The sequence below is a fragment of the Phaenicophaeus curvirostris genome, chromosome 1 (genome assembly GCF_032191515.1).
Source record: "Phaenicophaeus curvirostris isolate KB17595 chromosome 1, BPBGC_Pcur_1.0, whole genome shotgun sequence".
NCBI classification, from domain to species: Eukaryota; Metazoa; Chordata; class Aves; order Cuculiformes; family Cuculidae; genus Phaenicophaeus; species Phaenicophaeus curvirostris.
Window position 1 is genome coordinate 21,246,187 of NC_091392.1, and position 27,693 is coordinate 21,273,879.

Here is a 27,693-nt window from a genome sequence, read left to right on the forward strand (position 1 = left end):
GCAGCATAATGTAAACAATATCAGTTTGTTGGAGAGGAACCAGCACCTACCATGTGTCTCAATTCAAATTTCTGCTAGATAATTATAGAATCAGTGTCTCTTAGTAGAACTTTTCACTGGCTATTTCCAAAACGTCTTGAGGTTCAAGAACCATGAAGGAAGCTGAATCCAACAGCTGCACAATTTCCCATGTATACTTCCTAAAAGGACTGTTCTTCACAGGGTTCCCTGGGGGTGCTGTTCTGAATCTCTCTAACCTCTTTCTCCTGGCTTGCCATGAGGTTGAAGTTTGCCCATTGTTGAAGGGTAACTGTGGGCTTGGATCTTCCCATAAATACTCTGCTCTTGCCTTGTGCTGGTTAGGGAAGAAGAATTTTTAGAACCTAATTTTCATTGACTTTGGTATGCAGATTATAGATCTACAGAAGCATTTCACTTTATGTATTCCTTAAGTATTTAATCACAATCTTAGCATTATTTATTTGTTATATTCCTTTTTTTTCCATCTTATGAGCTTGCAGGTATATATAGATGACTGCCATTCAAGATGGGCTTTTTGCTCATAAAAAATCCACTAGGGCCACATAATCCTGCATCTGCTCTGCACAGGGCATGAAAATAGGGAGTATATGGAATATTACTCCAAGTTCTTGGTGAATTTTGTCTTTTAGGTTTAATTGATGCCCTAGAAGATCATGAAGGCCAGAGTTAACTTTGAGGGCTGGAGTTAGCCCCCTTAACCATGTGTGAAACCACTATTGTGATTTCAAAGTCTTACAAAGTATTAAAAAAAGAGCATGCCAGAAGTGAATTTGCAGTTACTAAAAATGTTCATCCATTTAAATAATCAGACTGTAGTCTCATTACAGCTGTATGGCATGAAACATAATTTGTAGAAAAGAGTTCTTAATAATCCACTTGAGTAAAATTTATAAGAAAACCAGCTTCAGTGAGTGAGTTAATTTTAAAGAATAACATGTTCGGTCTTGGATTATTCTTTCACAGCTGAAAAGAAAATGAAAGTGTTTTGAAAATTAGTCTGAAAGAACAGAAAATTATAAACAACATAGAGTGAATGACTTGTAACTACCCCTTTGCAAAAGAGATGAAAACGGAGAACTGGCAAAACAGTAAGGGAACTGCCTCCAGTAAGGGAAAACTGATGTACAGACAACCCTGCCCCCACTGTAGGAATCAGACACCAAAAACTGTAGGGAAAAAAATTCAGAGACTTTCAAACCTTCCAGGCAGAAGATTAGCCAAAGATCTTTTTACCCAAGAAACAGTGTTGATGTTGTTAATGAGGGACAGCGATACCTTTTTAACTCTCTCTGTGGTCTTCTGTGTTGTTATAAACAATATATCTAATAACAGCGGAAATAGTCTTTGATACTGTTACTGTCTCTGAGGGGGAGATTTGAGATGACTGATGTTATGTGTTAGTAACAGAAATTGTTACATTTGTATGTATAGATTTGTAGACTTAAAAAGAAGTCTTGGTTTTTCTGAACAGTGCAGGCCAGGGAAAGCCACTCAAACAAAATGATGCGTTCCAGGCTCATTCTGGGAGTTCATTAAATGGGTATTTGCCCATACCTGTTGTCTGCCTACTATGCTCTCCTGCTAAGAGCCTGGGTTTTTATTCCTGATGACCTCCTGTTAGGTAGTGGGGGGCTTCTGTTGAGTCTGCCTGAAGCCAGGATGGACAAGCCCATGTCCTTCAGCCTCCCCCTCCAAGCCAGCTGCTCCAGCACCCAACCGTTGCCATGGCTCTATAGTGAACATGTTCCAGTTGATAATTAGCTTTCTTGTGCTGATTGAGACAGACAGACCAGGTAGAGTACTCTAGATGAGGTCCAACAATTTCTACGTAGAGAAGAATAATCCCTTCCTGTAGTCCTTTCCAACCTAAATTATCCTGTGATCAGATTAAATGGGTGATGGCTAGTAGGTGTGAGAGGCATAAACTAAGAGTGCAAGGTGGTAAATAGACTTTGTGTGAGAGAAGGTGGGCTGTTTAGGGTGGTTGGCTGTGGGGGACAAAAAGTTGAGGGATGTTATTGGAGACAAGCTGTTGAGGCAACAAGGGAGAAGTCACAATAAATAATGCCAGAAAAAACTCACCTTCAAAAGTTCAGTGAGAGGGTAAAAAAAATCATGTAATCTTCTACAAAGGGAGATGATGAAGTGATTGACTTTAGAAGAAAGTTTCTGAAACAGAACCTGGTGATTTTAGGATATAAAAGCAGCAACTTGTGCTCACTTGAGGTCTCTTTTCTATTATTATTATTTTCAAATACAAACTCTGTGTGGAAGAAATGGATACAAGAGTCCCTGCAGCCTTTTTTTTTTTGGTTTTGGTCATGATTTAGTGTAGCAGTCCATGCCAAAAGCTTTCTCTCTTATCCTGGCTGAGAAAGGAACATGAGAAAGCAAAGGTGAGGGCAACAGATGAAACCATTCTGCTCCTCTGAGCTGGAGACCAGGCTTATCAGCACCCCAGCAGACTGCATTCTTAACCTCAGGATATTTTGTGTTTTCTTAAGGCTACAGCTGCTAGAACTGAAGTGAATCATTATGGTTTTAGAGAACACCTAGAAAAAAACCGAGGACATTACAAGGTGTAGGGCCTAGAGCATCAATACTGCCAACCCTCTGTTTCGCACTCTTCTCTTGCCTTTTTTCTCCCCTAGTTCCAGGAGCAGCTCGTCCAACTGGCCACTGTAATGGCATCTCTACCTCCTGGGACATTAATGATTGAATATGCTGTTCAGGCAGATCTGTTTTGAACAGGGGAGATGTCTTCTCTGGGTTTTAAGCTTTCTTTTACCTGCTGATGAGGAGCTGTGGAGACATATTTGTGCTAGGGCAGGCTGGTGCTGGGATGTTAGGGAGCAGTGGCAGTCCAGCCCCCATGTAATCTCCTGTCTGACCTTCATGAGCTCTATGCTGGAGAAAGAAGAGGTTTTTGCTTTCATGACATAGGACTCGAGGAAACGCCTACTGGATTTGGAGCTGTTTCCTACCTCAGGTGTTTTTTCTTCTCTTATGTCCATGGCTACATGCACAAGCATGGTGGCCTACAAAGATCGTAAAAAGGAGTAGGTATGTGAGGTGCACTGAGAAACAGAGACAGGACACCTGAGATTCCCCACAGAGCCACTGGCTTGTTGGATATGTGACTGGATAGAATTATCCTCATGTATTAAATCATCTCTGAGGGGGAGAAGATGAGAAGCGCAATGTGCCCCTGCTTTGAAGGGTCGTTACTGCAGGAAGCTACTCTTACTGATTCCATTGATGAATGTGTTTGACTTGAGTTGTACAAAATCTGCTTTAAAAATTCATATTTCCTTTTTCCTCCTGCCCCTGCTAGCTCTGCATGCTATTTGAAAAATGACTCGCCTCTCTCTCTCCAAAACCGCTTTATATTCAAACAGCTAAACTACTGCTTTTACCCAATGTTTTGTTGAAAGTGTTTCACGAGCCTTGCCAGCTCTGTTGGGCAAAAGTCTTCTGCCTTGCCTTGCAGATGAATTTCCATGTCCCACCAAAGAGCAGAAAGTTTTCAGATAATTCTTTTCAAAACAGCAAGGCAAACTTTAGTTCAACGTGAAAGACAGCCCAGGAAGCAAAAGCCTGATTGTGCTCGGAGTGACCTGTCCTGGGTGAGCCCAAACACAACACGGTTGTCCCTTCGTGCTGGGTAGGCAGCAAAACTAACAAGCTCAATGGAAGTTGTGCTGGTACAGTACAGCTGATGGCACCAGAGAGGCTGGATATTTTGACTGTTTTGGGATGTATTGTTATTACTTGTAAACAGACATTTAGGAAATTTTTATATTCTAAACAATGACAGCTGGAAATGGGAAAAGTGTTATGTGAGTATGAGAGCTAATGTGAAAAAGCTATAATCACATAAAGAAAAACGATATTTCTTACTCTCTAGAACAGTTAGGAGTGGACAGGATTTATGTTGATCACAAATATTCACAGATTTTACCATCTACCCTGCAATGACATTAAGTCTACATTTGCTTCTGGAAAATATTCTAGATGCATGGCGTGGAGATTAAATTTTAAGTAAGTTCTTCCATGATATAGCTGTTCTATTTCTCATTTATGTCTTGAATAACTGTTGATAAATGTTCACATTTGCAGTAAAATTCAGAGGCAAAGAGGGTTTCATCTTGGTTTTGCAGTGACCATATCTGGTCAGAGACTATTAATATTGATCATCAAAATCTAATTCAAAGCAGAGAGCAAAACTCAGGGATGTTAAAGCCTTGGGCAAAATTCTCATAATTTACTGTTATAAGGAAAATTTTATGGTTAGCTGCTTGGATTAAATGTCCCTGAGAGCTTTCCACAGGAAAGCTTTATTAAAGGTATGCCACGTTAAATATAGTTATACGACACTCCCTTCTCACATATATAATTACCTATATATTTACGTATCTGTAAAATCAAATCTCCCTGTCTGTGTTAAATGACATTTTAGATTATTTAAAGGGGAAAAGACTTTAAAATACTATGTAATTATTTGTATCAGTTATAATGCTTTTTTCTCACATCTTATATTTCATTCAATTAAACTGAATTCTTTCTTCTTCCAAAAAAACCCCAAAACCAGAAGAACTAGTCAGTTCCACTGGGACAGCTCATTCCTGTCATTGTCTATGTGAAAACATTTCGTCCCATCATAACCAGTTTTGCACCATGGAAATATTTAACCTGGCTTGAGACAACCAGTTTGGTGTCCTCAAACAGAGCCCTTTGGTGCTGTGAGCTGGGGTAAAGCTGCCCTTGCTGCCTGAGTCTCTCCGTCTTGGTGCACTCAGTTGGGCTGTGGGACAAGGAACATGCAGGAGAGGGAGCGCAGGTTCCCCTGCCACCACCTTCTAGAGCACAGCAGTGCTCAGGCTTCTTTGCGGTGTGTGGTGATGAGTTTTGTCAGGGCAGTGCAAGCTGGAGCTGACATGAGCCCAGTACGACTAAACTCTGTAAAGGGACCTGGGAGGAGGGGACAGTGCAGCCCTGAGGGGGATAGGGCATCTTTTGGTCTCTTCCTCAAACAGCACCGTGTGTCCTGCAGTGCTTTGCTCACGGCCAGGGAATGGGTAGGGCACATCTTTGTAAGAATCTATTCACAGACCACTATGCCCTTGGTGAGGTAGGTAGAACAGGCCACACCATGAGAACTGAAGGCGTGACTGGCAGTTGAGGCAGGGCTGCCCAGGCTGGTTAAGCATCAGTTTAATGAGAAGAACATTGTAGGAATGGCCCTGGGGACTGTAATGGGGCTGCAGATGTGGCCACAGACTAGCTGCCCTCATGCTCAGGCAACACTGACTCTGGGAGTACACGTCTCACCTACATGTGTATGTCCATGTCTATCTATAAGGGCATTTTAAGCAATTGCAGATGGTGCCAAAGTTAGACTCAAACTTGTTACAGGCTGGAGAGTTATATTCTGCCCGTGTTTAAAGGTCAGACTACATGCTGAAAAGCACTAAACCCATGGCCTCACGTATCACCTTAATAGATGCTGAATGTCCATGGTTTGCAGACTGCAACTTGGGCAAACTTGTTTTCAACAAATAGCTGTATATATTTAAAGTGCGGGCTGGAGTTTTTCTTTGAACAAAACGATGGATTGTGAACACGGATCACCCTTGCCAGATGGGGTTTTTTTTTGTCCCAGATTGTGTCTGAATTTATTTTCTCTACAAAGCCATGGAAAATGCTCAGCTTGGAGAAAGAAATTTAGCTGGATCGATTTTTATTTTTCTGTATGTGGCGTGCTGCCAGCAAGTTAGAGTTGGAGGTAAAGGGTCTGGAATCTTAAGTTTTATTCCCAGCTGTGCCATTAACTTGTTCTCTCTCTAACCTCAGGCGAGTACATTTTGGTTTATTTTTGGAGTTTTTTGTTGGTTTGTGTTTTTTTTAATTACATCAAGAGGAACAAGATGCCATCTTGCAAAGCTTAATTAATGTTTGTAAATTATTTCAAGATTTTTGGATGAAGACAGGTGTGGTTCCACATGGTAATCATAATGTCTAATGACCAGGCCCAGGGTACCCCAGCCCTCCCTTTGCAGAGCAGACACTAGGACACTGTGTCAACCTGATGTATGATCTGCTTGGTTCACTTCTCTCCCTAGCCACCTGCATCAACCTCCAGTTTTCTCCTTCATGTTGTTCATGTTAAAGCGCTAATTGTATCGATTTTAGAGCAGATATAATTGGTTTTAGAGTAAATCACCTGGAGATTGCAAGAGAGATCCATAGTCCCTTTAAATCACTAGGGACTTCCTACATGCTTTGGTGGATCCAGGGTGAGCAGGGGTAACATTTGCAGCATAATAATAGACAGATCAATGTACCAACTACATTAATACATAAAACCATGTTGAAAAGACGGGGAATGCAGATGGACCTGATCTGATCCATTCATTGGCTTCTTTATTGCTTAGCAATTTGGGCCCGTTTATTTTCTTGTTACAGGCACGCGTGATAAGGCTGACAGACGCAAGTCAGATCATTCTCAAATACAACGGTGTTCAAATTCACACAACAGGCTTTGGCTTCTTCCCTGTTTTGAACAATAAACAGAGGTGAGAAAGACTGTGATGCTAGTTATGTGATATGTTTCAAGAAAACTTTACAGAAAAAGAAAATAGCCTGGCTTACCACCAAATCAAATAGGCTTTTAGCCTAATGAATAGCGTCTAAAACTCCATTGTGTCACATTCTTGGATCTTAGAGCCAAGCAAAACACCCACTAGCTCTAATGAGAACAGAATTCAACCTCATTTGCAAAATAAAATATGCGGTCTCATAAGGTTAATATTTTTTTTAGTAAAGGAGTTTCCTTCAGTAACAAAAAAAAATCCTCATTAAAACTCACAAAAAAGCAAACAAAAAGAATCAGAGAGAAGTGCCACTGAGAATTTAAAATATATGGGTTCCTTATCAAGAACTGTATATGTAATTTTTTTTATGCATATAGATAGCCCATAACAAAGCTCACTGCTAGACTAACATCTATAGACATCAGACTCTGCAGAGAAACTTGTAAATAGAAAAGCAGAGTTGCTGTCAAGTTTGGGGAAAAAATAGCTTTCAAATTCAGCTCTTGTGGAGCATGATATAACTGTGAACGTGACTTACCTCTGTGGTGCAGCCTTTCATCAACGGCACTAAAAAGATCTCATAGCTCTAAGAAAAAAGAAAAAGAGGGGCAGGAAACATATTTTCTTAAGATTTTAACAAGTACCTGTTCAACATTTCTGCATGAGCAACAAAATTGTCAGAGCTGTAAAAGTGCAGATTCTTCCATTTACACATCACAGGCTTTCTAATACAACTATCGATGTACAGACCAGTGTTTTTCAGAGCTGCTGGTAACTGCAAAGGGAGGATGCGTACTAGGGGTTATGTTTCTAAGATGCTTTTTAGATTAGGTTCTCTTTATACTTCCAGTGTTCAGAGTTAATTTTGACCTTGGAGTTTTCTTTATGCCTCTTCACATTGTTTTGACTTTCTATACTTCAACCTAGAATGTCAACAAGCTATGTTTAATTTGGGTGCTCCTAACAACCAGCCCTGGAAGCTACTCCTGTCTCTGGAACCATATCCAGGGCACCATGAAGGGTGCCTGGATGTGACAGTGACCCTTGACATTGGACAGAGATTGCTGGACCAATGTCTGTTCATTAACAAGTAAGAAAAAATGTTCTTTCACAGTGGTTCTAACTGAGGAGAGCAAGCATGGGGTTTACTTTGACTGCAGCCATCCCTCAGAGTGTTTTCTTCTGGTCTTGAGGGCTAGATGTCTATGGAAGCAGATGCCTCTTCCCTCAAAGCTTAGTGATCTGATCCTTTCCCTAGCTCTATAACTCAGGCCTTGCAGTAAACCCATCTGTCCTTGGGTTTGTCACTTGCTGGAGAAAGGCTAAAACTAACATCCTTTCCAAGCAGATGGTTAACAGAAAGTTTTTGGCTGTGGATATGCTAGTTGGTCACCAGTAGTGGAGCAAATCTGCTAATAAGACTGTGAAATTACAAATCAGAAATCAGTTTGAGTTAAGCAGGAGCTATCAAAGCCCAGCCTGGAGTTTGTTAGGCTCAATCAGTTCCCCAGATAACCACATCAGCCATCAGCACATACAACCTGCAAGGCCGAGCAGGGCGGTGGACACGGCTGACACAAGCGCACGGGCACTGCGTGCAAGGCAGAGCCTTGCAGCCCAGCTGGCAATCCTGCAGTTTACCCCAAGCAGCACATCAATGCAGTCCCATAAAGAGAAGTCACTTAAAAGTTTAAAATTAATAATTCAGCACTCTTTTGATTTGTGAGTTTTAACTACTGCAGAATGTGTGTCCTGTCCTATTACTTCAACCTTGAGGTACAAATAGATGTGAATCAGACTCTAAATATTTAAAACCAGAATCTAATCTTAGATACATTGTGTATGCTGTCATCTCAAAAACCTGATAAAGAGAGACAATGATCGACAGCAGGGTTTGATATTAAATTCAAGCTCTGTATTAAAAACTTGCCCTGCTAATTCACATGAATGATTAACCACAAAGAAACTTAAGTCTGTGAGTTACAGCAGTGCTCACTGCACTAAGACAGCATTGTCACTGTCTTAGTGACAGTTTTGGAAAAGAATGGTCCAAAACCACCTCACAGGGAAAGGACATCACCTCCCCTTTCCCATCTCTTCTCTCAGAGGTGTAACTGAACTGTTAACATTTCCCAGTTAAATGACAAACAAAATGTTTCTAATTTTCCTTTCAGTGGAAAGAAACAACCATACCTAAATCAAAAACTGTAATAGCAGTTGCAGTTACAACTGCAACAGTTACAACTGTAATAGCACTTGAGCAGTTACAGATAGCGAGGTCAAAGTAATCAGCATATGAATCTTCATATGCACAGAGCAAACCCACAAGTCAACAGAGCTCTCTACCAAATATCATTGTAAGAGGGGTAACTGCACAAGGGTATGACCCTATTAAATACCAAACTTCTAATGCCAAAATAGTGCAAAACCCAGATGGATGATCTCGAGCAGTAATATACCAGAATACAAATAGAGGGTTGCAAGTGCTTCAAGTGTACAGGGGAAGCAAGGTAAGACAATGTTAAAATAAAGGGTGGAATATGTATTGATGGCTGAGCAGAATGAAGAATGCTAGACCTGCTGCTGCTGAAACTGATGGTGGTCTTTCTGTTCCCTCAGCTGGAATTCAGGGCCTCATTACAGGACTTCTGGATATCGTAACTATATAGAAGCCTCATAAGACAAACTTAGAGTCTACTAGAAAAAGCAATGTGGCTAAATACCTGCATCAAGCAAACAAGATGTGGGTAGTCAGCCTCATCTGAAGGTTAAATGCTGTCATCATCTTTATTGCTTTCTAGTTTGTGGCAAGAGTAGTGCAGCTGCCAGCCTAGGGTAGAGGGTCCTACAGGCTTTACGTTGAGCTTACATCAACTCAGAAGAGCTGTTCATGGTATGGATAGTATTGTATGTAATTAGTGGGGTTTTATTAACAAAACAAACATGACTTAGTTTAGACATGTGGAAATGTTTTATATTTCAGCAATGCTGTCTGCTCTAGCATAAAATATCTGCTTCTATAATTTTCCACTGAGCTGAGCCTGGGAGGGCCTGAGTACCCATGGGGAGCTTTGAGGATGAGAAGAGCATGACTAATCCAGACAGCAATTGGTTCATTCCTTGGGCTTTGAGACGAATGCAATGTTGTGGTCCAGCAAGTGTCACTGAAACAGGAGGTGAAAACCCACATGAAGAAGGCTCCCATGAAAAAGGATAAGGAAAACAGCCAGACTCCCAGTAATAAAATTCCAAATAACATCTCGGAGGCAGTTTTACAATTGTGAGCATTGCCATGGACTCAGATACAGCTGCAGGAAGCATGGATTTTGTTTTGTTTTATATCCCTTGGATTGGTGTGCGGGCTCTGCAACTAGCAAGCATGATCTCTTTCTGAATAGGAGCATAGCCACGGGAGAGGAAAGATTAAAGGTATCAAAGGAATACATTTTTCATTTCACTCCTTTCTTATTACAGTAGATTAAGAGAAAAAAAAGAGAGTTTTATTCAACATTCTATTTTGAGGAAAATTAAATAAGCCAAAAACATTGTTCAGAATTAAAGAATGGAATAAAGGATTTAAAAAACACAGTGAGTGGTTGATGGTGGGATTTTTATTTCCTTTTAAGATGAGCCATATACAGCTGTATGAGAGCTATTGTCCCCTGTTCCACTGAAGAAATAGTGTCTTTCTGAAGTGTTCAGTCTGTCAAGGCACACAGGTGTTTTAAAAGCATAAAAAAAAGGAAAGCACTCAAAAAGCACTGGTTCAGATGACAATTATCTGAAAAGCAGCAAAGAAACAGGAATACACGGGTAAATGAAATACCTTTTGACTGGCTATTAATGATAGTAGGGTTTTGTCCTCTTTGGGAATGACATGCAGCAGCAACAGTACGCACCGGCAAGACAAAAGTCAGCCCTGGAGGACTGATACAGCGGCAGTGATCTCACGCAGCATGCGTGGTTATTACAAACCTGCAGAGGAGAAGCCACTTTCTTCTCTAACGAATGGAGAAACGCTCTGTGCCACTGAGCTATAAGGGGACACAATTTGAAGAGAACAAAACCCTTAAAAACTTCTTGATAACTGCGGGTCTGGAACATCTCTTTTCCTTCCCTGCTGCAGGGATTGTCAAGCACCAAGACTTCTACTAAAATTTTCAAGCCCCATCAAGACAAAGGCTAACAAAAGAGGAAGGCCAACTGCAGTTTAAAATTCCACATTTCAAATTCATCGTTCATCAACAGAAGAGAGTCTCTCAAAATAAAAAAAGACAGAAACACAGACCAAGTAAGTACAGAACCTGAGAAAACGCAAGTACTGATAATTTTATCTTGTGTGCTGCTGTCATTCATTCTCCAGGGAAACCCCTGCTTCAGGCATGGTGAGACAGACCTCAGAGAGCGAGCCTTGCATAACAGGGAGCCTGGAAAGCTTCAGGAGCTGAGCTTGACTGCCTTGAGCTGGGAATGGGGAAATGAAAGCAAGTTTACAGGACCGCGGTGCTGAGCTTTCCAGTACAGCAACTCTGGTGACTCAGAGTTCCAAATTTCAATCCATTCGAGTGCAAAGCAGAAGAGTACAGGACTGAAGCCTGGGGCTGGCAGAAGAACGGCAGCCAGACACCCTCCTTTAAACTTCAGAAGCTGGCAGCCTCATTGCTCCACAGGTTATATCTAGACAGAGGAAGAGGAAAAAACCAACAACTTCTCCCATAAGCTTTCTCTAAGACAAGACAACAGACTTGGAAAAATTCTTAAGAGAAGGCAATCTTTACTCTAAGATCAAATTCTTCATAGAGGAACTCCTCAGAGAACTGTTAAACTGCTTAAGTGTAAATGGGAAACTTGATGAGTTTCTGGATCCCATTCAGGGATTTTTGGGCCATGCAGGTACCTACTAGCAGCGCATGTTTGAAAATAAACAAGATCTGAGAACCTGAGACACTAAAGGACTAGACACAAAATCTCACCAGTGCTGGTAAGTTCAGGACAGCTGAAATTCAAGCTTTGAGCCATTTTAAGTCTATGCAGCTGACTAAAAATCCTCCCATGTTGTGACACTTTGAGAATTTGTGACTTTATAAATTCCAGTTTGTGTTCTGAATTCCCTGTATGTTTTTGTTTATAGTCATGGCTCTGCTGCTCTTCAAAAAGTTGCCAGAAAACCAGTCTTAGAGAGTGCATATAAACACAGCTCAGGCTGAGAACCACGTGTCCAACACAGCAGCCTGCAACAGGAGTCTCGAGCACGGCTCTAACAGAAACCATGTTGAGGAAGCACCGTGCTGTACATATGGAAGCTGGCTGAGGTCCCCTCCACCCACAACCACTTGCTTATAAATCTATAGAATATAAAGAATGGTAAAAAGATCTAGTAATGTGTCAGAGAGAAACCTGGCAGTAAGGTTTCCTGTTCAGTTTGGCCAGAAACTCCATACTAGGCAAGGAGGGGCAGGGACCTTGTCCTGTCATCTGAGATCTCCACTGGTTTGTTTGCTGGTGGGGAAACAAGGAGTAAACCTTTTGGAGAGGCTGAAATCAGCAACAGGATTTAGACTTTTCCTATGAAGTAGAGTGGCTCCTGCTAAGAAGAGAGAAGGTTCTTGTGCTTAAAGAGGTGCCCCTTAGAGGGGTGGCAGAAGGGATGAAAAGGAAGGGGGCTGCCAGTGAGCTTTTTTCTGCTATCTTGTAGATGAGCCAGATGGCAGGAGCAGCAGAAACTAAAGGAGAAGCATGAAGCCTTTAAGTATCAGACTGCCAAAACATGGGGACAACTGAAGTGAAAAACTAGGCCTGGACAAAACAGAGCATGAGTGGTAAAACAAGCACGGGAGGAGCTTAGCCAAAAGGGCAAAGAACAAAATAAACCACCTTACTTCTTCAATTCAAACTCCAACTCTGTGCTTTCAGGAGAGGAGACTTAAGAGGAACAGGCATTAAGTCTCCTTTGCAGCTGCAGCTATGCAGTAATTTGCCTCCATGTTCCCTGGCAGATGGCACTGCAGCTCCAAAGTCCTGCATATTCCCAGGATGTATAAAAAGGGCACTGAAGAATGACCAATGGACCCATCACGAACTCACATTCTTGCAGGCACACATGCTTGTCTAACTGGTAAAAAAGATCCTGGTACAGCTGTGTCACAGCCCACAGCATCTTACAATTGCCTTCAGCTGCTCTGATCAAGTCACTGATGGTGGGGACACCTAATGTTCCCTCTGAAAGCCTCTACTTGCTCAAGCAGAGCTTTCTCATCTCTCCGGAGAGATGCTGCTGAGCCTGTATTTTAATTGGCTTTCAGGTCCCAAGATGGATTCAGGAGACCTCGTTACCGGATGTTGCAAATGCATCCTCTCTTCTCAAGAGCACTCTCATTTTTCAGAACAAACACCCAGGAAAGGGGCATGATGTCAGGCAAACCAGCTGCAAGATGTGCTGTTTTGCTCCATTACCAACCGCAGACTGACAGACGCTACTGCTCTGCCACCCCTGCAAGAACCACTACAAACCCCTTTCAACAACCACTCTCCAATTTCAGTAAAGATCCCATGACACTTGGTGGAAAAAAACCAACATTGTATTTGATTTACAATTAACAGGATTTACAAACAATGACAAAGAAACAGATTAGCCATGAAATTAGGATGCCTCTGTTGATGAAGGAGTAGCCAGCGAAGCACCTTTATGTAGAAGTCATGTACCTCAGTACTAAACAGTGTAAAATAACTTACAGCCCAGGCAGGTTCAGGAATGATTATACACAAATGTAAGAAGTCGAGTACAAAACAAACGAAATAACCTTCCCATTCTACTGGGCAGGAAATAAGTTCTGGTGAGGCTTCTCGTTTCTGGAAACTGAAGGAAAGGCCCATTGACAAATAACTGGAAATTTTCAAAAAGGGTGGGGAAAAAAATATGAACAAACAGTCAAAGTTACTGTATGACAAAGTACTGGGCAGGGAGAGCGGGCAGCAGACACTGCGTTAGCTAACTGAGAATCAGCAGAGTCCGAGGGCTTGGCAGGACAATGAATGAAGGACAGATGGCAGCGCTTCATTAAAATGCTACTTCACTGCCAAAAACTTGTGAGACAAAGAGGAATAAAGTTCTCTGATGTGCAATACAGCAATTTAAGAAGACGTACCTAACTTTTTTGATTTGTACGGAGCTTACCTATGTTGTAAACACACACTTTCTGACAAGTTATTTTTATTGTCTTTGCTATGGGTTATGGTGTGTATTCAATCAAATGCAGCATTCCAAGGCTCGAAACTGACTGAGTGGTTTTCAATAGGTGGGTATATGATTTTTCTGATATCATACTAGTATTTTACACCACAAATACAATAAAAACAGTTGATGGTATTTCTAGGACAGTTTCAAGACTGAAATAAAAAATCATCAGAACCATTCTAAAATAAGATATTATACATAATCAAATCATGTTAAACAGCACACTCTCGGCAAGCTAATTACAAGCATTCTGCTGGTCATGTTTTTCACACACAAGTCATTCAATAGCACATAAATATTTCTTTTTCTGATCTGCTTCTTTTTACAAAACCATTCATCAGATTCACAGAATTAGTACAAGTAAGGCACATTAGCATATATCATAAAACTCACAATAACAAAGAGCTGTAAAGTTTTAAGGACTAGTTCCTTCTTTGCAGTGGTTTCTGATCTGAATGAGACTTTACCAGTGGAACCCTCCTACGCTGACATTACATTTGTTTCTGTCACAGCCAACTGTGGTGGGTGCAGTACTGTGTGTCACCATGGACATAAATAATTAAATTAAGAACCATGTGTGGTAGTAAATCTCATTCTCAGATCTTGCAGAGAAATCAGACACGTTGTTCACCATGTTCATTAGGAGCACAGACTAAGCTTTAGAGCTATACGGAAGTAAATTTCCAGTTATCAAAATAAAAGGGGATATTGCATGTGTTTCTGAGTATGTTACTGTTTTCCTAGTAAAAGTATTGCTTAATGTAGAAAGGATGCTATAGCATTGAATTTGCTTGCATAATGAATCCTAAATGCTGATGTCTCGGATTCTACTAAATTAAACAAACTATAGGTTTCCTTCTTCCACCCCCCACCCTGGCCCCAACCAAAGGACTCTCTTTCCCACAGAAGATTCATTTACACACAACACAGCTTTTAATTAGAAGCATAATTTACAGTAAAAATTTTTTACATTACACCTCTGCTATCAAAAAAACATGAAATCTTTCATTTAAAGTTGTAATTACACATTAAAAAATAGAACACTATTTCCTTAACAGGAAGAATGAATTTGAACATCTTCAGATCAGATTTCTTTATTGCGGCTTTTGAGTCAAAGGTCAGTCACTTTATTCTCTAACGCAGCTGCTATTTGCTGTAAACGGAAGGCAAGCTGCATTTTTTGTGCAGCTGGATCCTCTTCAAGTGCATTTATAATCTGGAAGAAATAAACACAGAATGTTTAGAATCATTTAGCTGAAAATATACAACATAGTTCCCAGACTAAGTGTTTGATACTACTTTGGTTGTAATGAGTCTTTGGCATTCACTCTGCACTAAAGATAAAGTTCATCTAGTAGGCTCCATGTTCTATTTTTACAAAGGCAATAAAAATGATCACCTCCACTACTTTATCTAAGTTGCTGTAATGTTTCCCATTATGCCAAGATCCAAGAAAATTAATAGGTAGTACTTTATCTAGTGAAATATTACATTCCAAGATGGAGCAGGCAGGGGAAAAACCATCTTTATAGCTATTTAAAAACCAATGGTTTTACTTATAGTGCACCCTACAAGGCTTAAGGGTCATTTACCAGCAGTAATTAAGCCCCATACCCATGAGGTGTGGTTATGAGAAGCTCCTGGGTGGTCCATGCAGAGGCATAAAGCAGGGCAATGCGAGGTCTCTTCTGTCTATAAGCAATATGATAAAGAAAATGGTCTGGCCACAGCTGCCAGCAGCTTCCCTTTGGCTCTTGGCAAGAAGTGCCAAGATTCTGAATCAGCACCATGTAGCTCAGGGAGCAAAGAGCTTGTTAGAGGAGACCTTCAGCATCCCACATGCAGCCTCTGCTGTACGGAATATATATATAGGCAGGTACGACTCTAAGACACAAGGGATTTGAAAATAAGAGCTATAAAAGGTCAGCTGTTATGAGAAGGCTTTTCTTCAAATAGAGTTTTTCAGAGCTTCCCAAGATCAAATTTCAAAGGTTTCAAAAGGTTTTTATTTATTTCCATCGTCCTTTCGGGAAACCTTTCCACCAACTATTAGATTTCTCCATTAGAAGAATGGGCTACACAGAAAAACTGTCCCTTTTCTTGAACTGACTTTATTAATAAAAATCATACGCTGTAATCAAGAAGAAATTTTTAGCTCCACTTAAATACTATATAAACTTGCAAGTACAAGAACTGGAGAAACAGATTTTGCCTGTCACTGTCTGTACTTCTTAATGCTTCTTGCACATCATTGACAATGGAGATCAATGCAGTCAGTATCAATCCAGCCAAAAATTTCACTCTGAAGGGCCAGGATAGCATGCGAGTTTCAAACACCGGAGTACATTTATTTAAAAATAATTATTTAAATGGATTTGTTTCTAAGGCGTGAAAACATTTTTACAAGACAGTTAAAAAACACTTATTACAGCATTTAAATTGGGCTTAATTTAATTTTATACTGTTCCCTTAGTTTAAACAATTATATCTAGCTGTAACTCCTCAAATTTAGACTAAATAATTCATGATTATCTCTGCTGGTGAATATATCCTTCATATAAATGTGGACAATTAGAATGTACCCACTTAGTCACTGTCAAGGCCTGCAGAGATGCAGAAGGTACAGCACATGCTGGGAACCACTGTGTCAGTAATAAAGACAAGGGCAGCTGCAAAATGTTCCCATTTATGCAAATTAAAACATTTTCATGGAAAATAAATAAGCTCGATTAATTTTACTGAATGGTTCTTGACAGATTATCTCCATAACTCTGTATTAGCAGACTTTCCATCAGATGCAACCTTGTTATACAGTGATGCATGCGAAAGGAAGAGCTGCAGCTCCCCACTGGGCTTCGCTGAGCTGCCACTGATGAAGTCCCACAGGCTGGTGACTCCACCTGCATCAGCCACCAAACGTGAAACCACAACTGGAAGCAGGGACATAGAGGTGTGGAAGAATCGAGGCTTTATAGTTCACTCAGGGTACCTGAGTGTTTCTGTAAAAGGTCAGGCCATGGGAATGCGTTAAAGTCAGCTTGGTTAGCGCTGGAGACAAGGTGTGAGGAAATACCTGCATTCCTTTGTCTGCTTTCTCTACTGGATCCCTGTTGCAAGATCTCTCAGGGTAATTTGATTTTCTCTGCTTACATCTGTTTTAAAGCTGAGACAGGATGCCTGCTCCCATATAAAGCAGCTGAAGTGAAGCTGAGTATAAGACTCATTGCCTTTAGTGCTAAATATAAGTGAAAACATGAATTGTGCTGAGGTGCAAGACAAACCGAAGAGAGCTCACATGTGCTGTACTCCTTTTAGATTCAGCATCTGTTCTTAGTTGCTTTGATTTAATTCTGAGAGATTTCTGGAGGCATTCATTTCCATGGAAACCTTTGAATAAAAGTTTCCTTCTCTCTTTTTGTTTTCAGATTAAGTTTAGAGAGCCATAGCCACAGCCCAGCTACACTGGGATATTCTTTGTCCTCCTTTCTACAGGGCCTGAAGACCATAAGAAGTGTTTTGGACTGAACCTGTGAGCCTCCTTTTGAATCAGGTTATATCCAACAGTTACTCTACTTTGGTTTAAGTTGGGCAGGCACTTCATTTGGCATGGTAAAACGGGGATGCTTGCATGCATGGAAGTTACAAGTGCATCTTAACTAATAAAAAAGGCATGGCCCCATTCCTTCCAGAAAAAAAAGTTTAATGGGTTGTTCCTAATAAAAAAACCACTGGCTTGAAACCTGATATAGCTCTGACGAGCGCTTCTTGCTCAGTGACATTCTTACGTCCTAATTCCTGAGAATTAGGACAGTAAAACTGAAAATAACTTATTTTAAAATCTATTTCTCTTACAGATCTCATTAAACTACCACTACCAAAACCAGATAGCCCATAATGAAATCATTCACTTATAAGAATACACTCTTGACCACTGTAATTGCCCAGCAAGGCATATAATTGCTAAGTTAGAGCTGAATAATACTCAACATTGCTTTTACCTGATTATCCAGGGAATTCCAGAAGTTGTTCCTTTAGACTGATATTAGCCTTTGTAACTTTTTACTATTGATATTATTAAAAAATGAAAACAAGTGCTGCAACTTACCTCATCATAGTATTTGTTAGTATATTGGTAGAGTTGGTGTAGAGCCACAAGTGTGTTTAAGGAATCGGTATGTGCCTGTTAACAGAAGCGAGCAGCAAGCATGTCAAAATATGATCACAGACAGCTCTAAGTTATGCACACACGTAACTGCTGGATACAATATCCAGTATTTCCAAATGCAAACTCGGCATCCTGTAACTTTTGTTAAATGACAGTTGGGGCAGAAAAAAAGGGGCTAGAAAACTTCTGTTTGATGATTTTTAGATCAAGACTTCCCTGCTGGTGTTTTTCCATCCTGTCCGTGACACACTGGAGGTGGAAAATATTTTGAAATATAAACTTCAAACTACAGCTCAAACATCTGTTAACAATGTGGGTATGTATAACTAAAGCATCTAGTCAGTACAATCTCTGAATTGCTGAGATACTAAACATTGGATCTATCACTGTCATGGCTATTTGAAATAATTTCTCCAGCTCTTTTTAACACTTCGAGATTATTCACACCTCACTACAGCAAAGGTGTAACTCATCAAGATCACAAATGAGCACACGTATGTTTGGAAAAAGCCATCTGAACCTTGAAGATGGAAAGAGGAAAGAGAGAGACAGAAAGAAAAAGGACTTGAAATGAAGCAGGAAATAATCCTTCCATCACCTCTTCCTCCCTCGCTCTCTGACATTTAACTTATTTAGTGAATGCATTCTACCTGTCTAATCAGATGTTTTTCACTCAAATGTACAGGATTCAAATCTCTAGCAATGCCTTTAGTCTTTCAAGCTAGTTAAGAAAATGAATTGCGAAATATTGCTACTGGCATAAATGATTACACAAGGCATAAAGCAGCAGAGAATCTTTCCTTGCTCTATAAAAGTCACTTCTAGAGCTGTTCAAAATTTGCAGTGTTTGATCAGTCCTTTCATATTCATTTTTATCATTATTTATAATGTTAATAGAAAGGATCAACATATTCTGCTGATGCTAAAACATTCTATTGAATTTACTTGTGATCACCAAACTTTTTAAGTTTATATACATCTCGTTTTGTGTAATAAATAAAGTGAACTAGAAAATGAAATGTCACTGCAGATGAGTTTTGTAGTGAATGACTGAAAATAGAAATGCTCTCATGAAAATGTTGATCTGAAAAATGCTAGGTCCTAAGGGCACAGAAATAAACAAACCACAAAAAATTCCTCAAACATCCTCCTTACACTAGAACTCTTCAACTAAATTAAGCAAAAGAACAAACCAGCCAGTAAGTACAGTCTCTTTGCTCAGGCTAAATGACATCTTCTAAGACTGGTGAGGGCCTCTTCTGGTTCTCCAAGTTAAATTGAGGCACGAACCTACTCTAGCTAAGCTGAGCTGCAGAACAGACAGGCTCTCTGAAGACTGAAGCATGTTTTGTAGTATCTTTGTTCCATCAGTCTCCAAACAGAGCTCCCAGCCTGCAACTACCCTCCTCAGGTAGCCCCCAATAACCTATAATGCAAAAAGAAGAAGTGCCAATGAGTGAGCACACGGTGAGCTTCTCACATGCAGCATAAAGCAGAAGTACTGCCCTCAAATAGAAAGCCCTAAAATAGACCAGGCTTGATGTACATGCCTTGTCTTTCATTTCTGGAATCCAATTTTTGTTATGATACCACTCTGAATTCAGTCATTGCTTGTTATCAGTATGATCAATGCTAAAATTCCTGTATATGCTGTGGAGAGAATACACAATTCAAGAGTGTTATAATTTTTCCACAATGGGTGTGAAAAATCCCTAACACTTTGCTCTGGCACCTACATCATTCACATAGATTAGTGATGATAACCATTCTTGTTTCTATTCAATAATCAACATTTCAAAGGGCTAAAATGCATGACTATACTAAACAGGAGTATTTCAGAGATGTATAAAATAACTCATTTGATGTTGGCACATACAAAACTGCACTTGTTGAATTTGAAAGAAAAGGTAAAGACAAGCAGTTATATTTGGCTTGAATTTCATGACAAGAAAAAAGAATTTATTCCTACCCTAGAGATCTCTGCTAGATGGGTATTCATGTCTTGGTCACTGACTGGCACCATTTGACGAATACCTTTGTAGTAACTGAAACAGATGAAAACAGACTTTCGATTAGGTGAAATACACTGTGCTTTTCCAGTAATTCTGTCTTTCAATTTTGCAATTATTTCAAACAAGCTTCCTAATAATGCAGGAAATGCTTTACCATAACAGACCAATGATTCCTTTAGTACCCCTGCCTTTCTATGGTCATTAGTACGTTCACAACACAGGCAAATTTTACCTGATTGTACAGGGCCATACCACAGGAAAGAAATCTATTTATAATTGCAGCTGATGATTATTTTAAGTCTTTAAACTTCCAAAGTCAGCAGCTACCAAGAGTTCTGCCCTGCAGCAGATCTTCCATGGTATTGACAGAATTGCCAATTAGTAAATTAAAGTCAGAGATGGAATAGAAAAAATATGTTTGTGAAAATGTTTTCAGGGTTTGATATTTATTGAGTTTTGGAAGTACAGTGGTGGTTAGACAGATCGTGTAACTAACAACAACCACTGCAGAAAGCAGCATCCTGTTTTCTCCTGAATAAATCTATCTAACTGTCTGCACAGACAAGAACACGCACTGGGTCATAACAGTGCTTCATTTCAACCCTGCAAACGCCACCACCAAGGGAACATTTTAACATTCAGGTGTAAAAATTTTAATGTTTGACAGTTGATTTCAACTACCTCAGCATTTGCTTTTCCTCTTACAGAGACTTAAAGCTCTGACAACTCTGCATAAGCACGGAAAGTCTATACTTACTCTTCCACCATTTTCTTATAGTTGGAGATCTCTTTTGCGTAAAGTAATTTATTACTTGGAGAATCCTGAAAAATTTATAATAGAGAGAAACTTAGTTGATTTATGAACATCTCTAGGAAGCAAAAAAAAAAGTCAAGAACTTAAGATCAAGCCTTTATATTCACATGCACTTGGGCTTTACAGATACTGACATTCAGATGCTTATCAGGATTGGTGGGATTATTTGTCCTAAAAGGATCAAATTTATACACAGCATTATTGTCAAGTTTTACAAATGTATCAGCGTAAGAGGATATTAAATTACTGGTGGACATGAAATAATCAGTTCTTAAACTTGCTTTTTATAAGAGCAGTTGCTGTTTTCTTCTTTTTTATAAATATCAGTTGGCAGACTACATAGTAACACTGACAAGTTCACCAACCTGTTAAGTGGCGAAATGCTAACTTCATTATAAAACTAAAAAGAAACTATCAAGCCTGTATCTCCTCAGAGAATGCGTATTGTCCGTGAGGATGCCCTTTGTCTTGTCAGGCATGAGCATAGTCAGACTGTAGAATGCAAATCACTTACTCTGCTTAATTTGTGCTCTGTTCTTGTGCAAGCATCCATGAAAGTCTGTGCAATGACTGACAAGGAAGCATCCACTACTTCATGAACATGAACATCAAAGATGAAATGGGGATTTTTCAGTATGTTTACCCAGAATCTAAGAGGCAGGCTGCAAAGCAAGGAAAAAGATAAATCCATTTTACACAATAAGTGTTCTACAACAAGCAAATCAGATGGAATTAAGTACGGGTTTTGCATTTTGATCTCCTCACTACAGTGAAGCTTAATTTTATATCTGAACATTTATAAAAGCTATCTACTGTCTGGTGTCCATGTCTGAAAACCAAGCCTTTACACAGAAAAACTCACATAGGGAGAATCTTGAGTGTCAGAAAATAGCAAAATAAGATGCCTGCATGGTTAGAGAAACACCCTGAGGAGTATTTTATTAGATTTTTGTACTTTGACAGGTAAATCTATCCCCATTTCCCTCTTGCTTTCCTCTTCTCTGAAGAAAGACAAAAGGTAAAGCGGTAAATCTACCAATGACAAGCCCATAGATAGCCTGGTTTTATTTTTGCAGCTTCTAGGCTTATAGGGAGTCCTTTTGATCATATAAACATATTATCTTCATTAAAATGATTCTGAGAACTGTAAATGAAATTTATTTTGATTTGTGGTAACAGTGCCAGTGCATTACACCTTCATTCCTCTGCAATACAAGTATTACTCTGTTCACACTGTACCTGTTTGTTTTCCAGATGTGAATGGTATCTTCATCCTTGATGTCATGTTTTTCTGCTTGCTCATCAAGGAAATCAAAGAAGTATTTCACAGCTGGTGGCACAACATGGTTCGAGTTAAGTACACTATGAAAGAAGTTATCTACAAACTGCTGTAGTGTTCCCTAGAAGCAAATTAAAAAAATAGTATTACATTTGTGTTACAGGCTGAACTCGGTGCCATCCTAGAGTCTTCATTCCTACTGACACTAACAATCCATAATCCAGTTGCAGTCACTCATGGCCTTCATCTTGAGTGCTAAGGTTACTGGGTGACAAAAAAAGAAGCAACTTCTTAGTGCAGTGACCTTGCAAGCTGCCAACACACTAAAGACCTTCTAGAGACCAATTTTACTTTCTAGCATGAAAAGTTGTGACTTCACCAACTGTTCTACAGTTTGAACAGAACTGTGTGCTTTCCGCTTGAGAGAAGAAGCAGAAACTGGTTGCTAAGTACACAACACATTTACCTTCAGGGTTGCTGTGCATAGAAAATATTGTTAGCCATTTTTAATGCATTTGCAGCTTCCCACCTACAGTTTCTCCAACTCCGCAGCACCATGCAATTTTCAAAAAGAGACTGGGAGGAAAAAATATCAGTGAGCATTTGACTTTTTTTTTTTTCTTATCAGACACCCAGTCTGGCCCAGCTCCATGAGCTTCAGTAAGCCCAAGGAGTGAAATGTCCCAGGAGGTCTGTGTCCTTGACTAGATTCCTGCATCTGCCTGGACCTTAGAGACTGTGTCCTCAGAGGCCGTCCCTTTGTTTTAGAGATAGAATCATAGAATCACCAGGTTGGAAGAGACCCACTGGATCATTGAGTCCAACCATTCCTGTTAAACACTAAACCATGCCCCTCAGCACCTCATCCACCCGTGCCTTAAACACCTCCAGGGAATGTGGTTCACCCTAATTCAGCTGGTTGGCTTTACGGACACATTTGAAGAACTGCATCCTCTCTCTTAACATCACTCCAGCTGCCAAAGCTAGAACAGGGCAAGGACCGAGAAGGCAAGGAAACCTAAGCCACTCTGCTGTGAGCAAGAAGACATCAACAGTCCCTGAGTTGTAGGGGTAGCTGTAGTCCCAGCCATCACACTTCACCAGCTCCATGTGAGCTAGTGGAGATCCAGACTGGTAATAATCTATACAATGGCTATCGAGAATAGAAAAGGGGCTAGCTGCATCTTGCTGGCTCTTTGTCATCTGTACACAGACTTCCCTTCACATCCACTTTCACATTCAGACAAATGGCCTTAGCTGGAGGCAGACCACCCTCATTTTCACAAGAAGCCTGGTGTTAGTGTCATTAAACACATTATCTTAAATTCTTTATGCAAGGAGGAAAGTTTTATGAAATTATTGTAATTGTAATACATTCTGCAGTATAAGCACAAAAAATACTCTAAAACGACTATTATTGTTAAAAAAATATTATTATTTTTCTAGATTATACCACAGCATGGGTCACAAACAAAACCAGGGAAATAAAAGGCTCTGTAGCATTTTAAAAGGCATTTGTTCACAAGAAAACCCAACAAAATGTTATCTAAACAGGTGGCACAGAGGAGAATATCCAACCTTGTCTTGCAAGAAAAATCCTTATTTAACAAACACATAATCACGGTTCTTGGCTTGGATGGGGAGTTATACTTTACGTCTTTCCCAGTAACGTACCTCAGGGCATATTAATCACTTGAAGTCCCGAACATCAGCTTGTATGTACACAACATGTATTCAAAATTGCAGCTAAACACATGACTAACAGTTGCATCATCTTCTTCAGTTGTACCTCAAAATCTATAGATGTAAGGTGTAACTGTGGCATAGCCGAGCCCTACCTTCACAGAGAGAAGTCTGGTCAGGTAGATTTCTGTAATAGCTTTGGTCCTCTCTTTTTCCTTCACGCTGCCTCGCTTCGATTTACCTTCATCTATTTCATCTATTGGCCGCACTAGATGCCAGACCTTATTTTCATCTTCCAGGAGTGCATGCCCTGGAAACAGTAATCATAATAATTACAAAAATTGCCCCACACCAAAACAGCAACATGAAAATAATCATGTCCATAAGTACGCGTAAAATCTTTGTTCCCTACCCTTAACATACCTCTTCTCTTGCCAAAAGGATCCAGATGACTCTGTTCCTGTCCAACATATACAACTCAAACACTATATGTTTAATAATACATAGGCTGAAAAAGCAGCACTGAAGTACAGTTGTGGCTTGCTTTTGTCAGGATCAAAGGGAGAGGAAGCAATCACAACGATTAGAAAACTCCTGCTTTGTCTCTTAGGCACAGTATGTGTATTTTTTTGAGATCCACACTCCGAAGTGCCCTACCCCTTGTCAATTCTCAGAGACATGATCAAGTTACAGACACTCAGCTAGGTCTGAGCCAACAGACACTACTGAAAGAGCAAGCACAGCCTGATCCAGGTACAAGGCACGATATTGTTGTAGCAGCTCTGGTGAATCTGGCAGTGGCGATTTAAGGATTTATTATCTCAACATTTTTTTCTAGGTATCACCATTGCAATTTACATTTTTACCCTAACTGCTGAATTAGAAGTGTGGCACCTGAGGTCAGACCTGCTTTGATCAGCATTTGACCAACAGCACTTGACTTTGTGGCTGAAATGAGGGAAAATGCATCCTTCTGCTGTGAGGACATGAACTCCAGCAGACAGAGGTAATGACTGCAGCAAATTAATAATCCATCATAATAAGATTTTTTAAAAATTTGTTTGTCAATACTCATAGGTTAAACCAGAGAAAGAGACTCACATCAACTCTGTTACCATACAGCAGAAACAGGAGAAAGCACCTGGATTTTAATGAAATGCTCATCTAATTACAATGCCTCACTGCGCTATCCATGGCTTCATCATGCATCGGGTTCCTAAGCTTAGTTCAATAATCACACAGAGGAATAAAGGGAAACTCACAATTCAGTATCAGTGTGAGCGTTCAGACAAATTCTGTGTTTATGAATCATTTGTTACGAAGAGTTCTAAAAAGATGATACAATTGTTTTAATTTTCAATTAATATCCCTTGAAAAAAGATTCTCTGTCACAAACTTAGTTTTAAATCTCCTAGCTTTGCTTGTTCTTTCTTTAATTCCTGAATTTTTATAACTATTTTGCATAGTCCCTAAAATCAATGGCACTTTTCCAGTGGAAGTTACTGAAACAGTGTATTTAAAATCACTGACATCTTAAAAATCTGAAAGTAATTTTTCCCATAAAAATTGTGAATCAGCCCTATTACATGAATTATTTTTGTACTAATGCTACGTTTTATGCCTTAATATATGTATCTTACATAGCTGAATCCCAGTTATAGCAGAAAAGAGAATTTCCTAATTGCATGAATTTTGTTCTTTCAAATTTTTGGCCGTAGTAGTTCATCAACTAAGTTCCTCAACAGATATATTAAATTTACCACCTTGCATGTATGTTCAATATTTTATATCACAGGGAAACATGACATTTATGTGTAATCTGGCCCAGTCAACACTTCTGCTTGTAAGTATTTTATATATCCTCATGAAAAGCATTAGCTATGCAGAGTTCTGGGGGCTTTACTTCTTTTTAACCAGGTAGGAAAAAAATAAAATCACACATTAAATCACATTGTCCTTCGATTTCAATTTGAGTTGGGAGTTTGTGTGAATGAAGCAAGAAAGTAATAAAAGCTATTGCTTTATTTTGAAGTGACTGTGATTTTGCAATCGATACCATTCATAGCAATCATCTGCTAGTACAGCAAGAACTGCTGGCGGGCCTGAAATCTTTTGAAATGCCTGTTATTTACTTTTGTAAATTAATAGATGAAATCATGGAGTTAGAGCAGAAACTATTTTCCAGCCCTATGTCAGTTGCTTGGTAAGCGTTTGCTTCCCCCTTGGATTCAAAGGAATTTATCCTCTCTTTACCTTCCTGATGGTATATGGCCCAGTTGAACTTTGGAGAGACGAGAAACAATCAAAAGGGTTTTCACTGAGATTATTGGCCTTTATGTGCTTAATTTGGCCCATGTTTGCTTAGCAACAACAGAATCAGTTACCAGTGAAATAGTAGTTATTCACAGGAAAGCAGGGATTAAGAGACTACAGCTCAACCAGAGGAACTTCTGCAATGCAGATTCCACTTCTCTGCTAAAAATAGCAGGAAGAAAGAGGAAGAGAAATTCAGAACATGGGGCAACAAAAAAAGTCAGCAGTAGGGTTGCTAAGAGAAAACAACATTTCTGTTGAGAAAGATAAAGGAAATCACCTCCTTTTTTATGGCGGCAGCTACATTATGTGTCAAGCCATAAACTGGGAGATCTATTAGGTCAAATTGTTCCTTCCGAACTCTTTATCTTGGCCCTTGGACATTCTTTGGCCAGTATAAAATAATGCTGGGGAGGAGGGCTGTTAATGCCAAATATTGACTTGGTTGACTAATTATAGTGGTATGAACCACGATACAAACATGAGGCTAGTGAGACGGTCACAGGCAACACAGCCCTTTTCCCTTGCGTGGCCTACAGCAAGACCTCCAGTCTCCTCCTTTGCTGTGAATACACCACTCCATGGAGGTGAAGGAAGTGCTGCCCTACATGGATCTGCTCATCACAGTATTTCTGAGCTACAGACCTCTGGTTATTTTTATTCAGAATTAAAAAAAAAGCAAAACCAAAAACCAAACCCAGAGAAAACTACTGGAAAACCAGATTGTGTTGTTTTGGTTTACAGCTCCATACAGAAATACTAGCACAAAATCATCAAAACCTTCCTCCATCTTGATACAAATTATTAACTGCATTTATTATCTCCCGAAGCAAAAGATGCTGCATTTAATTTGTCACAACCTCCAGCTTCTAGTGTCTTCCTGTTAGAAGCTGTGAATCAAAAGCACCATGGAAGCAATGCCAGGTTTTAGAGCAACACCTCTGAACATGGTTTTACATTTTCGTTCTGCACAAAGCCTGGCACTCTGGCAGACAGTCAATGGCTTCAGCTGACGCTTCTCAATGCAAAAGGTGCAAGTTAATGAGAGAAGGAAAAATCACTTTGTCACAAGACTCATTCATAGAGCTGGGATAGGATTTCTATTTATTTCAACCCTGTAAATCCCTGTGTCATGTAAATGTGTATGTGTGGGAGGGGAAGCCTCCGATCCTTTCATCTCCCTTTTATACACAGCATCTCACAAATCAAAGTTACCGCAGGCTCTCACTTTGCATTAACTTTATAGCATTTTATAGCTTTCCAAGAAAGCAAGTTGGCACTAGATAGCTCTGAGGACCCCTTGGTGCTAACAAAATTCGGCTAGCCTGGCATGAAACGTCATCTTTTTACACTATGATGGTGCAAGACAGGGTGTGGAGAAGAAACATGGCGGAAGTTGTCTTCACTCCATACTCCGGGAATTTAATTCTCTCTGCAGATTTTTCTGTTGTGTATGAGAGCCCTTGTGTGGCAGCACTGTCCCCATAAGTCTGCTTTTCCTATACAATTTCATATGCCACACACATAACTAAGGAGTTCACCTTCGAGTACAGATCAC

General features: G+C 39.9%; 1 protein-coding gene across 2 annotated transcripts in view; it reads right to left on the reverse strand.

Annotated features, from left to right (window-relative positions):
* Positions 1–13,195: 13,195 nt before the first annotated feature.
* The window catches only part of PLXNB2 (plexin B2), a 259,609-nt gene continuing 245,111 nt past the window's right edge, over positions 13,196–27,693 (reverse strand). For both annotated transcript variants that reach the window (XM_069850324.1, XM_069850314.1), the window contains 7 exons: positions 23,978–24,132; positions 22,100–22,260; positions 21,375–21,522; positions 20,804–20,868; positions 20,004–20,079; positions 17,975–18,049; positions 13,196–15,085 (listed from right to left, as the gene is read on the reverse strand). In XM_069850324.1, the coding sequence (XP_069706425.1) occupies positions 14,981–15,085; positions 17,975–18,049; positions 20,004–20,079; positions 20,804–20,868; positions 21,375–21,522; positions 22,100–22,260; positions 23,978–24,132 (785 nt within the window). In that variant the 3' untranslated portion in view covers positions 13,196–14,980. The remainder of the gene's footprint in view (positions 15,086–17,974; positions 18,050–20,003; positions 20,080–20,803; positions 20,869–21,374; positions 21,523–22,099; positions 22,261–23,977; positions 24,133–27,693) is intronic.